The following is a 12,479-nucleotide window of genomic DNA, read 5'->3' on the forward strand; positions in this document are numbered from 1 at the left end:
TTCTTCACTGCTTTTTGTCACCCCCTATAAATCACCCTCTTCCCTATTTGTTCTCCGTGTGTCCTCCTGCTATAGGGGAGCACCTGCGCATCTGTCCCCAGGGTTACACCTGCTGTACCAGTGGCATGGAGGACAACCTGGCCACCCTGAGCCGCAGAGAGATGGAGGGACTTCTCAAAGATGCTGGACGATCCTTACAGACCTCACTCACTGGACAGTACAAGACCTTTGATGGTGAGTTTTTATATTCTTAGTAAGTGCATGAGATGAGTTTGGGAATTAGAATACAAAGGGGGGGGGGGGGGGGGGGGGGGTTTGTTTGTTTTCTTTTTGTATGTCACTTTTGATCAACACATTGTCTTGCCAGTAGTGGTATTTCTCACTTCACATTTTCATTCCAGAGATGCCCAGCCAACACAAAAATGCACACACGCAGACTGACAATAAGTATAAGAGATAAGTTAAAGCCATTTTATCATACAGGGTGCAGATTGATGCAGAGCATTGATCTACTGTCATGCTTCAACAGAGGAGGTTGGTAATGCCTTTCAGTGGTGTTGTCAGACTGCCAACCTTTTCCTTTTACTTTGTTACAAATACAAATCTGGATTTCACTGTTTGAATGCTGATGTTTGAAGCCAGACACACAGAAAAGTTAAAACAATAAGAATAAGAGAATTTGGCGCCTTCTGTTAAGGTTTTAAGAAGCTAACTAGGTAATGGCAATGTCGGGGGACATTGTTGTATTTCATCTCATGTCCCTCTATTCTCTTGTTTCATATCTGCTCTGTGCTGTATTCTAGGAAAAAAATGTTGCCCCAATATGCTTAGTTATATTTTGAAAAAACATAACTTTAAAATGATAATATAGAATTATCTATTATTTTATGGCTGTTTGGTACCTCCCAAAGAGACTGGAAATGCAAATATAAAGTGTTTTGTTTTTTTGTTTTTTTTACCATACAAGAGAGCGAATAGATTAGATATTTCGTAGGCTTTTACATTACATTGGATTAGGATTTGAGAGTTTGCTAATATTACAGTAACCATGACCATGACAGTATATTTTTATTTCATAAATAATTAGATCCCATGTAATTTAATTCAACTGAATCAGGTAAGTCTCAGGTACCTTTTTACAGTAAAATGTTAACATACATTATATAGAATTATGATTTGCTGTGTTTTGGCGACATACACCAGCGCAATAATCAGAACTGCTATTGTAAATCTACTCTTATTCTCAATAACATGAAATAACTGCAATGCTCTGAGTGTGAGAAAAGAAATGAGGGAGACAGAGAAAGAGAGGGATTTTCAATCTTAGAACACTGGCACCAAGGCAATTATTTGTGTCTAATGACCTGCTCCAGTTAATAGAAGGGTGTCTCTGTGCTCCACTTGTTCTCCTTGGCCAGTTGGTGACAATGGATCTGTCAGCTGGAGCTCTGAGCTTGGCTAGTTAGCCTGACCTTTTCAGATCACAGTGATCAGTGGCTGAGTGACATTTGTTTACTCTTCTTCTGTTGCTCTGTCCCCTTCTTTCGCATGGCCCCCCCTTCTCACTCTGGGTGCTGTTATTGCTGTGCCAAAGGGACACCATCACCCTGCCAAAACACACAGAAGTACACACACACATGTGCACACAAACCTGTCCAAGACATACAAATTCTCTCCAAGATAGTTTATGTCATCCTACAGTTGTTGAACTTTCCCATTTTTCAGGAAAACACCTCATTTAGCACAGCAGAACCAGTAAACAACACAGACTGCAAACACACACATTCAAGCAGCACTCAGCTGCGACCTCTAAACACTGTAATGATGTGCATCCAAAAACTCGTAGATAAATACACACATAGACACAAGTCATGAACAAGGTAACTTGTGTAGCTTCATAATGAAGTCATTTGGAGCTTGTTTTTGTATATGTACCATACACTTTGCCAGACATGTTCTTACAAACTTCTGATAGCTCATAGCTGCTTCCTTTTTTTGTTTTCTGTACACGCTCTCCTCTCCTCTCCAAAGCGAACCCATTCCCGCTCTGTTCAACTCTATTTCTTTTTTTTCCTGTTTCTCATATCCCCTTATCTCACCCCTATGAGCATCAGATGGGGAAGGCAGAGCTGACAGAGGGAGGAGAGAAGTATATGTGTGTTGGGACCTTGAGGTCTAAAAAACCATCTGTTGTTGACTGTGTCCTCTGAAGATGATAGCTGAGAGATAGACTGGGGTTAATTGGACCATAATATGTTACATTTGCTGCCACATGATCATTTAAATTTTGTTGGGTTCAGCCATTCTTATTAAAGACATCCTGTTTTTAGCTTCAGCTGTTGACTTACTCTAGTTTCAGGCTTTGGTAAAATAACTACCACTGAAATCCAGTCACTGCTTTTAGTGTTTCATAAGTGACTTAAGAAATAGTTGATTCTGGGTTATTCCCAGGATTAGACACAAAATGTTTTGGAAGGTTAAGGTTGAAATGTATGGTTATATATTGGTGTGGATTATCTGTTCTCTAACCACGTCCAGAGCAGAGATTTTAGTTCATATGGCTGCAGGAGACTGCAGTGACATTGTACCATGCTGCCAGTCCCTGCACATCTGGCTGTGTTTAGCAGGGTGTGGGCTAGCTAGCGCCATGTGGCTAAGTGTAGGGTGTTACTGTTCCAGCCCAGTCAGGCTTGGCCTTTTTAGGTCCCTGGACTTTGGAAGAAGCCCCAAGCAAGCCACAGATTAGAGGACCAGCATGCTGACATACAGCTGGCTCTGAACCTAAAAGTGTGTACACTGTGTATATGTCAACATGCAGATGTGCGTTTATATGCATGTGTTTGTAAGTTTGTAATTTAGAGTGTGTCACTGTGTGAGTGAGTGAAATGGGCTTTGTATACAGTATGTGTGTATGTGGTTTGCACTTGGTATTCCCAATGTCACTGCTGTCATTCATACTGCGTGGAGTGGTGCAAACTAAACAATATATTATGTTGAACAAAGATGCAGTGCAAAATGCTAAGGAAGGAAAATTAAACAAAGAAACTGGGTGAAGCAGAGGGCAGAGTAAAAGTGAGACAGATGGAAAGCTAAAACATACAGTGGAAAGTGGTAGCCAGAAAGAGTGTAAAAGAGATAAACAGAGAAAGAGAGGTGGGTTCACATATGAAAGTGAGAGGGAAAAGGTCAGAGAGGACACAAAGAGTGATGGCACCAAAGGGAGCAGTGTGTTCGATGGCAGCCAGGTGTGTTAGACAGACGGAAGCCTTAAGCTGGCAGGTGGTGCCTGGTCTAATGGTGCCATCACTGGCATCTGGATTCACTGTGTGTGTGTGTGTGTGTGTGTGTCACTTGTAATACTGCCACATATACATTCAAGCAACCTTCTACGTTGTACAAAGGGATACTCATTTACTCTTTACACAATATTAAGATCACAAGGAAAGACCATATTAATACATTTCCAATTCAATTTTATTTATAAAAAAACAACACTGTTGACCAAAGTGCTGTAAAATACAAAAAAGAAATCTCACATTGACAGTACAAAAAGACATAAAACGCATGTAAAAACAACAACAGTTAAGCAATAAAAAGGCAACATCTCAGACTGTATCAAAAGCCAAGGAAAAGAGGTGCGTTTTGAGAAGAAATTTAAAGACACACAGTGAAGAGGCCTGCTTGATGTGCAAAGGCAACTTGTTCCAGAGTTTGGGAGCTGCAACAGCAACTGCCTGATCCCCTCTGAGTTTCAACTTAGTACTTCATACCTCCTGTAACTAAATCCTTGTTCCTTTTGAGTCCAAGCTTTGTTTGTACCGTATGTAAAGCACTTCATGACCTTGCATGTTTCTCCATTCAACTTTCAAAATTCCTGTCCTGATCCCACTCCATTCAAACCTCGAAGTCCTCCAGCGCCAGACAGTTGACTGTGCCTTTATTGCATTTACTGCTTCTTTGTCTTATATGTCTGAATATCTCTGGTCGAATAAAATAAGACCTTTGAAGATGTCACCTTGGGGTTTAATAGATTGTGGTGGTGTTTTACTCTGTCTTCTTGTGTTTTACAGGTTAAACAATTAATAGATTCACTCAGAAAATAATCTACAAATAGAGGATGAATATGTAAATACACAGAGTACAAAGAAACTGATTTTATTTTGATCTTAACCCAGGTCTTGAGTCATCAACACACACAGCCTACACACATACATGTACTGGCACAGAGTATTTATGACCAGCCAAAGGCTTATTGGCCAGTGTGTTCCAGCCCATTTCGGTCCAAAGCAGATCAGTGGTCATAGAGCTTAATCTGATTTGAAGAGTACTGGCTGGCTGGCTTATGGGTACACTCATTTCTACATGACCAGGCAGGACTCACTTACTTATTCATGTAAGTAGAGCTCTGAACATCTCCCACCTGGCTTGTTAAGTAACACCATGTCCTCTCATGAAAGTAGACTGAGGGGGAAGAAATCCATGAGAATGACATCAAGCACACCCAAATGTGTCCTATCAGGTTCAGGGAACAGGCACTAAACTTGGATGTAAGGAGAAATCTGCATTGCCGTCAGACGATAGCAAGCAGCAGCCTGCTGTATTGCTTTTCAGTGAGTAGTGTGGCAGGCAGCTCACTGGGAGTCCTGACACCAAGAAAACTTGTACTTTAATCCCAGTAAGAACAGCTTTGGTGATTAGCAAGTGAAAATATATGCATGTCTAGGTTAAAACTAGAACACACTTGAGTATATGAGTATAGTTGTGTAGCTTAACATGCTACACATTGAGATCTACACATGAGGTGGCTTATTAAAACAAACATCTCTCACTATAATGCGATAGCTAACAAACTGGCAACTCTGTGTTTTCAACCAAATTTAGTCCTGCATCCTTTTCTTTTCACCTTTAAGACACAAAATCAATGTTAATTCGGATTGGGCACTGGTGGCACATTCTACATGTGTGTTGCAATATTCCCACAATTAGGCAACAGATTTGATTCACTCCCACCTCACCAACACCCACCTTCTAATTTCCTGCTTTCAGGGTCACTTCTGATGATGTCACGAGAGACAAGGACATCTGCTCCCATTGTGGCGCTTGATTGGCTCATTTTATCTGCATGCAAATCACGTCGGTGGGGACCTGGAGTATACTGGCCTAATTATGCCAAACACATTACTCACTAGGAGCGATGGCGCCTCGGAAGGATAAAATGAAAGCAAGACAGAGAGAAAGGGGAAGAAGAATGCAGCGTTGATGGGGCAAGCAGTGGAAAGTAACTTTAGATAGAGGGGGGGAAAAAAGAGAACGAAATGATAGTGAGGGTAAGGAATGGTATGGAGTTTGGGAGGAAACAAGCAAGGGAAAAAGGGCTTAAAAAGAGAACCAGATGGACAGAAAAAGCAACAGGCATGGGTAAATGGTGCATAATGCCAGCTAGGGAAAGTCAGAAGAGAGACAGAGAGAAAGTGGAATAAAGGCATCCACAGAGAGCCTGTTGATAAATGACATGCATTATGTGATGTGTCGGCTTGTTTAATATAAGGGACCTTTTAATAGCATCTAAATGCTGGCTAAGGGGCTTGCAGTGCTCCTGGGGCACAGTATGTGTGTGATAAGTGTTGTTATTGATGGAGAGTCAGGCTGACACATAAACAGTCTAATGGCTCCCAGATCATCATTTGTGCATTCGGTGCACCCAGGACAACAATGTTTGTCTGTGCCTGTTGTGTTTATTTTTTTCATTGTCCTTGCACAGGTGGGGGAATAACAAAGGGAAAGGTAGAGGATCCCTTTGTACTTGTGGATGAGGAGTGGTTCCAGTCGAAAAAGCAGAGATCACAAAACCATCTGGTGCCTGCTGAAGAGGCTTTTTTTTGCTGTGCCCTAAACATTACAGCTCTGCATTTTTTTAACTTTTCTTTCCTTCGCTTCTTAGTTAGTTATATAGTCAAAACTTTGAATATATTCAGTTTAATTAGGTGTAGAGAGTTAGGCTATGGGCCAAGGTAGAGAAAATTTGTTTGTGTGTAAATTGCACATCATATTGCCATTTATAAAACACTTCACATGGATGATTTGGATGATAATTTCTCAAGCAGAACTTTACAAGTAGTATTCCTGGCTCAAGGAGATGTCTATCTGAACAGATGATATCCGTTTCATCCAAAAAAAAAAAGATTTACTGCAATTTGAATTTTTTTCTGCCAAACTGTTTTTTTCACCTGTCCAACAAATTTGTTAATGATTCTCAGAGGCATTATGTACTAGCAGGTGACAAATTCATCAACTCTGACCAGTCCTGAAAATGTGCTGGCATTTACCTTACATTTATCTTAGTTAAAGTTAAATGGCCATCGGTCAGTAGTCCTGAGTTTCATTTTTTACAAACATTCCCAGACTTGGATGTGAAGAGTCTCAGAAGGTCATGGCAGTCATCAGCCAATCAACATGATTGTGTATGTTGATGTAGATCAAATCCAGCTGCAGCTTTACATGTTCTATTATTGAGATAACAAATTTAGTGAAGTGTATGAGCCTTGGCAGACGTTCGGTATGTGCTCACTGAGCACTCTCTAGTTTTATATTTTAGTGCACCCCTGCCACCTGATTTTTTTCCTCCTCTTCTCTTGGCATATGCCTCATCATTTGCTCTCTCTGTCTCCCTCCTCTCTGCCAAAGAACCATCTAGCTAATATGATCATTCAGCACTTGCCAAATGGACAATAGAATTACGGCTGTCAGATATGAAAGAGATATACAATTTCTTCTTTTTCAGACCTGTTTTCCTCTCTTGTGCTCTTTCATTTTTCCTATGATCTTCCTTTTCTATGCAATCCTCCCCTTGTCAGTGTGTGGTGCACTGCCAAAACTCAGTTGATCTGCCATGTTTGCTATGTATGGCGCTGTACTATATGCGATTTAGTGAATGAGCCTTTGTGGGAACGGTAATTTTATCTATGCTTAGGCATTGGTAAACAAATGTTTGCCTTCATATTTCTTCCATTTCATTGTGCAAGTCGTGTCCTTCTCCTGCAAAATACCTTGTTATAGAAATATCAAGCTTTTCCCAGAATTTGGATTGTATATTTTCTTTCAGTTCTCAAGCGGGGTCCCCAAGTGCTTTGAAACATTTCCTGCCCATGTGAGACAATGTTAGCTGCCAAATGGAGGGAAACAAATACCAAAATGAGAAGAGACGAATTATGAAAGAATAATTTCCCGTCTGCCTAAAATTCCTTAAATGACCTCCGTGTAGGATTTAGGGGGATTGATTGGCAGAAATGGAATATGATATTCATAATTATTTTTTCAGTAGTATGTGATCATCTCAAGCTAAGAATCGTTGCGTTTTTGTTAGAATGAGCCCTTCATCTACAGAGGGAGTGTGACCTCATCCACAGAGCCCACCATGTTGCACTGCCATGTTTCTATAGTAGCCCAGAACGAACAAACTGAACACTGGCTCTAGAGACAGCCTTTCTTGTTTTTATGTTACCTGAACGCCATCGTAGGTTCTTGGAAAGGGACGGTGTGAGGGAAAGGGGTATTCTGTTGTGGTTTCTTGCAGTCTGTGACCTCACCGCTAGATGACACTAAATCCTACGCACTGGTCCTTTAATCACCACATTAAAGATCAGGTTCTTCAAGCCACTGGTATGAGTTCCAACCTAATTAGACAGTGGCAAAGTTTCCAGACCCGCTAAGCCCTCTGTATGAGAAAACCGATTCTGGATTAGCCTGGAATGAGTAGCACAAGCCTCGGTTAGTTAATACCTCTGTGTGAGAAAGTAACTTGGGATCAGTCCAAGCCCCTCAGTAAGAGTGATTGGCAGAAGAGGAACATCAATGGAACCTCTGTGTTACACAGAATCTCTTGTCAATAACACAACTCGACACGAGAGACAGAGGGAGGGAGCAGGACTTAAGATAGAGACGAGGCAGAGAGACAAAGATGGCACTCGGAGGTAGAGGCTACTTGTCTCTACGTAAAGCACCATATTGACTGATAAAAGACCAAGGGAGTGTAGCAGAGGGTGAAATACTTGAAAGTAATTTTATGGTATATGAGCTTTTCTGTGAGCACTCTAATGTGTGTGCGCGTGTGTTTAACCAGATTTAGAAGCAGTGGGCTAAGAGAATGTAGGAATAGAGTTAAAATAAGCCTCTGACATGTCAAGGTGGCCTGGATGTGAAGCTCAGAGTGATTACAAATGAAATCATTAACTCCCCTCGCACCGCAGGAAGAAAGTCATTAAGACACACACGCTTGACTTAGCTTGTTCTATGTGTGTGGGTGTGTGTGTGTGGGGAGAGTGTGAAGAAGACGAGTGAAAAGCAAAGTGTGATAGAGGTAGAGTGAGACGAGAGAGATTTTACTAATCTACTGTCACAAAATTGTTCTAACACTTATGGGAGTAGTCTGGTCTCCGTAGTGGAGCTGATGAATATTATCATGATATCAAAATGGATATTTCAACATTGACATATAACAAAATATTGCAAATTATACGCAAAATCACACATTAAACTGTCAAACCGAAGTGCAAAATAACCGTGTCCCACTATTATGCATTATACATCAAAACTGATGAACGGCCATACTGAATTATAGCCCAGTCCCACTCTGATGACTGTTATAAGTATAATCTATCTGGTATGGTTATAAAGACAGAGGGAGTCATATGCTGTTCAGATTAATGTGGCATTTGTGATTCAGGGCTATAAATATTAATGACAAAACTCTTGCACAGCGTCCTGCTCACTGCTGGTGTATTTATTACCCAACTTCTATCAGGTTTACAGTGCTGTAAATGAAACTGAGTTGCTTGACTTGTTAAACAAACTAGAGTTAGTTTATGTACCACAGTTCGCCACAGATAAAGGTTTTATTCTTTCCTGGTAAATGTGTTAGCTGTGGACAGACATAATAGCAATAGTGACACCTGATGCATTTGTAAATGATTTCACTTAATGTGTGTAATAATGTGGTATCCTCATGACTACATTAAAAATGTACTATTGTTTGTCCCCTCTTTGTCCCCTTCACACCCACTGTGCTGGGACATAAGCAATTCAGCGCCCTTTCCCATCACTCCTTCCCAGGAGAGCAGACGCTGGGGGGAGAGGAGGTGGAGGTTAGGCTTTAAAGGATGATATAGGATTGAGGAAGAGAGTAGAAGGAAAAGAGGGGTGAAGGAAGGGGTGGGCATGTGGCTCCCTGTGTCATGTAGACACAAACAGATGAAGAAAAGGTCATCTCCACACACACACAACCACACAAACGCACAGGGGCTTTGTGTCATACTAATGATGATCATTATTCAATTGAGCTGAAGGGCAGAGGAGAAGTGGACAGCGTGGTGCCATTTACCAAGATCTGCCCTCTACATGTGCCGATCCCTGAGCACCTAAAACAAAAAAGAAACAAAAAAAAAACATGACCCCAAACCCATAACGACTATAAACGGGAATGTGGATAATTCATTTAATGGAGAAAACACTTCACTCCATCACCTGAATGCAACTGTTTCTGCTGAAGCCCATTTGACTCGGCCAGACTTAAGGCGTTTTTACAGTATGGCTGACAGTACACAGCAGGAATGAATTCTAATGGGGATTAAAAGCAAGGCTGCACCTGTCACAGCAGCTCCCTGTCTGCCTGCCTGCCTGCCTGCTTGTCTGCCTGTCTGTGTGCCTGCCTCTCTGTACCCTGGATAGAATAGTGTGTGTTTTTCGTCTGTGATCCTTATGTGTCTGTGTGTATATGTGAAAGTGCTTTGACTTTCAAGCCGATTTCATACGTTTGCGTGCGCCTTTCTGCTGACTCCTGGAAGGATGATTGCGATTGTTGGCTTGCGTGCGAGTATGAGTGACATACGTGCAGCTCTCCTGGTACTTTGAGGTTGGCCCAGCGCTGTGTTTGCAGATAGTTTGAGTGGCAGGAGGTCAGGGAACAGGGGAACGATGTGTCATCCAGTCAGGAAGTCTCACGACTAAACAAACGCTGGACATACAGCTGCTGCACTTCAGAAGCATTTATCTCACCAAGCATTATAATTTTAGAAAATGATTTGCATCTCACACAAAGACAGAGGCTACACACCCTTCATTAAATTGCCATTTGTTCAGTATGTTGTTTGTAGCTACACTGAGGGGCTTGTTTTCTCTCATTCTCATTTGTTTAAAATATCACACAATTTCAACCTGGTCCTCCACCTTTCTTGTTACATTATGGTTTAAAACAATAAAACTGTTTCATATTATTGAAATACAGTGTTAAACTTGAGAAAATGAGAAATTGTAATTGCTTATATCACTGCAGTAAGAAATAGCAGTCACTTGATTTCAGCACAATGCAGCAAAAACAACACTTAACATAACTTAAAATAAGCCTTTTTTTATCTATTGCTTGTTTGAAGCAAATATTTATGCCGAAAGCTGATTGTATATGTTTTGAAACACGAGTTGTACATCAAAAAGCACGTGACTGACAACATTACTATGACTCCGGTTAAGAAATAATGCACACTGACATTTTTCTGGGCATGAACCCAACTGAAGGAAATGTCAAAGGGCAATTGGTCATGGCACCAAAGGAAGACTGCGGCTGCAGAAGGAGGACTGTGACCCGATGTGTCATGGTATAGACCTTTCCAAACCAAAACAAAGATATACCTTGAAGAATGTGTCTTGATGTTTCCAAGATGAGTTAAATGCATTTTACAGATATACTTTAAGCCACTGGAAGTATTCACAATGCACAGAGTGACCATTAAATGTAGCAAAACCAAGAATATGTAATGACGTATGTCTCGGAGTGGATGTCTGCATAATAAAAAAAAAATTAAAAAAAGAGTCCTCACAGGAGTATGTTTCTGCAAACATTCACTGCTAAATACATCTTTTCAAATCGATGGCTCCGATGAGATTAGACCTTTTAGCTTGGAGTCTGTGAAAATGCCAGAAGAAAGCAGCAAATAACAGCAGCGGTGAAGTGGGCCGGCTGGTGTTTATTAATGAGCGGGAAAGCAGAACAGAGAGATACAGTATCCAGCAAGGCCAGTGCTTAGATAATGCTACGCAGATGGGTCAGGATGAGCTTAGCATATTAACATGTTATGTAACTCCAAGTGCTGTGATTGTCTTCAGGCCCTGCGCACATGAGGTGATGGATTTTTATTTTTTTTCACTTCTGTATAACTCTTTATATGTTGTTGTCAGGGAAACTGTTAGAAGGCAGGGTGTGTTTCTATCATGTTTAAATAAGCTAGAGTGTGTGCGTGGTGAATTTTTGTGTTGATGTTGTGTTATGATGTTTTTAAAAACAGCTTGCTTAGGGGAATAAGCTAACTCCAGGCGGGGTCCCCCCCTGTGGAGGCCGCAACCTCCCCTTTTCTCGTCTCTCCCTGATCAGGGGTGGCAGGCAGAGATAAGACACCTACAAAGTAAACACTGCTGCAGACTTCAGCTTTCCACCTCCCTGCCACACACACACACACTCTTACCAGGTGTTGGCCTGAATGGATTGATGGTCATATCACACACTGGTCACACACTGTTGTCGTGCTGAACCTACTGTTGTCATTCTCTTGGCAGAACAGGAGCCTCATTTATAAACATTGTTTACATACACAAAACAGATGTAAAAAAAAAAATGTTTATGCCTCTGGCCAAGCTGGGATTTATGAGAGCAAACTGGATAGGTGGCTGTGTGCACCTCAGTGGAAACTCAACCATGACCCGTGCATACAGCACAATGAGTTACCAGTTTTAGCTTTCCAACGTAATGCAATCCAATAGAATGGTCTTTCATTAAATAACATTTTTAAGCACAAAATATTCACTCTTTAGAGGCTGTAATTGTAAGTGGTGTTATAATGGATTGCAGTATGTAGTAAGATGTGTGTGTGTGTGTTACACCCTGCCCCCTCATACATGTGAATCAGGTGGATGGAGCAGTAGAAACATTGAGATAGAATTGGGATTTGTAGTCTGCTTCCACTGTTTCCATATGCCTTTTTTTGGTGCTTGTCTCAGTCAGACTTCAACATTCTTCAGCTTTTTTTTTTTCCTCTCCCAGACTGACAGCCTGCCTAACTGTCTGCCACTCTGTTTACCTGTCTGTCTGCTTGACTGCCTGCCTCTGCCTGTAGCCTATAACTGTAAATCCTCATTTGGAGCAGTATATACTGCTCTCTGAAGCACTGTCAATTCTGTGATATCCCCCAGAGGGACACCCTCACATACTTCAGCTTTAGGTTCACTGACAGTATGAAGCGGTGTTGGTATGTAGCACAAGGCAGTCAAAATAAGATGGTGAAAGTGTGTAAAAATAACCTTTTTTCCTTTTCTTTCTCTTTTAAGCGTCCTTCTTACAGTATGAAATGCCTTAGTAGTCATCTAGGAATTACAGACAGACAGCTTTTTAGCTTTAAGAGCCTGAAAATATTTGTGTTAATGACTATGCCTTTTTT

General features: G+C 41.2%; 1 protein-coding gene across 1 annotated transcript in view; it reads left to right on the forward strand.

Annotated features, from left to right (window-relative positions):
* Positions 1 to 12,479, forward strand: part of gpc1b (glypican 1b) — a 64,670-nt gene that overhangs the window by 36,522 nt on the left and 15,669 nt on the right. Inside the window, exon 3 of the mRNA XM_023405400.2 lies at positions 76 to 234. Coding sequence (XP_023261168.1) covers positions 76 to 234 — 159 coding nt within the window. The remainder of the gene's footprint in view (positions 1 to 75; positions 235 to 12,479) is intronic.

This window comes from Seriola lalandi, unplaced genomic scaffold, assembly GCF_002814215.2.
Source record: "Seriola lalandi dorsalis isolate HSWRI2012SDOR001 ecotype SW California unplaced genomic scaffold, Sedor1 jcf7180002054277, whole genome shotgun sequence".
NCBI classification, from domain to species: domain Eukaryota; kingdom Metazoa; phylum Chordata; class Actinopteri; order Carangiformes; family Carangidae; genus Seriola; species Seriola lalandi.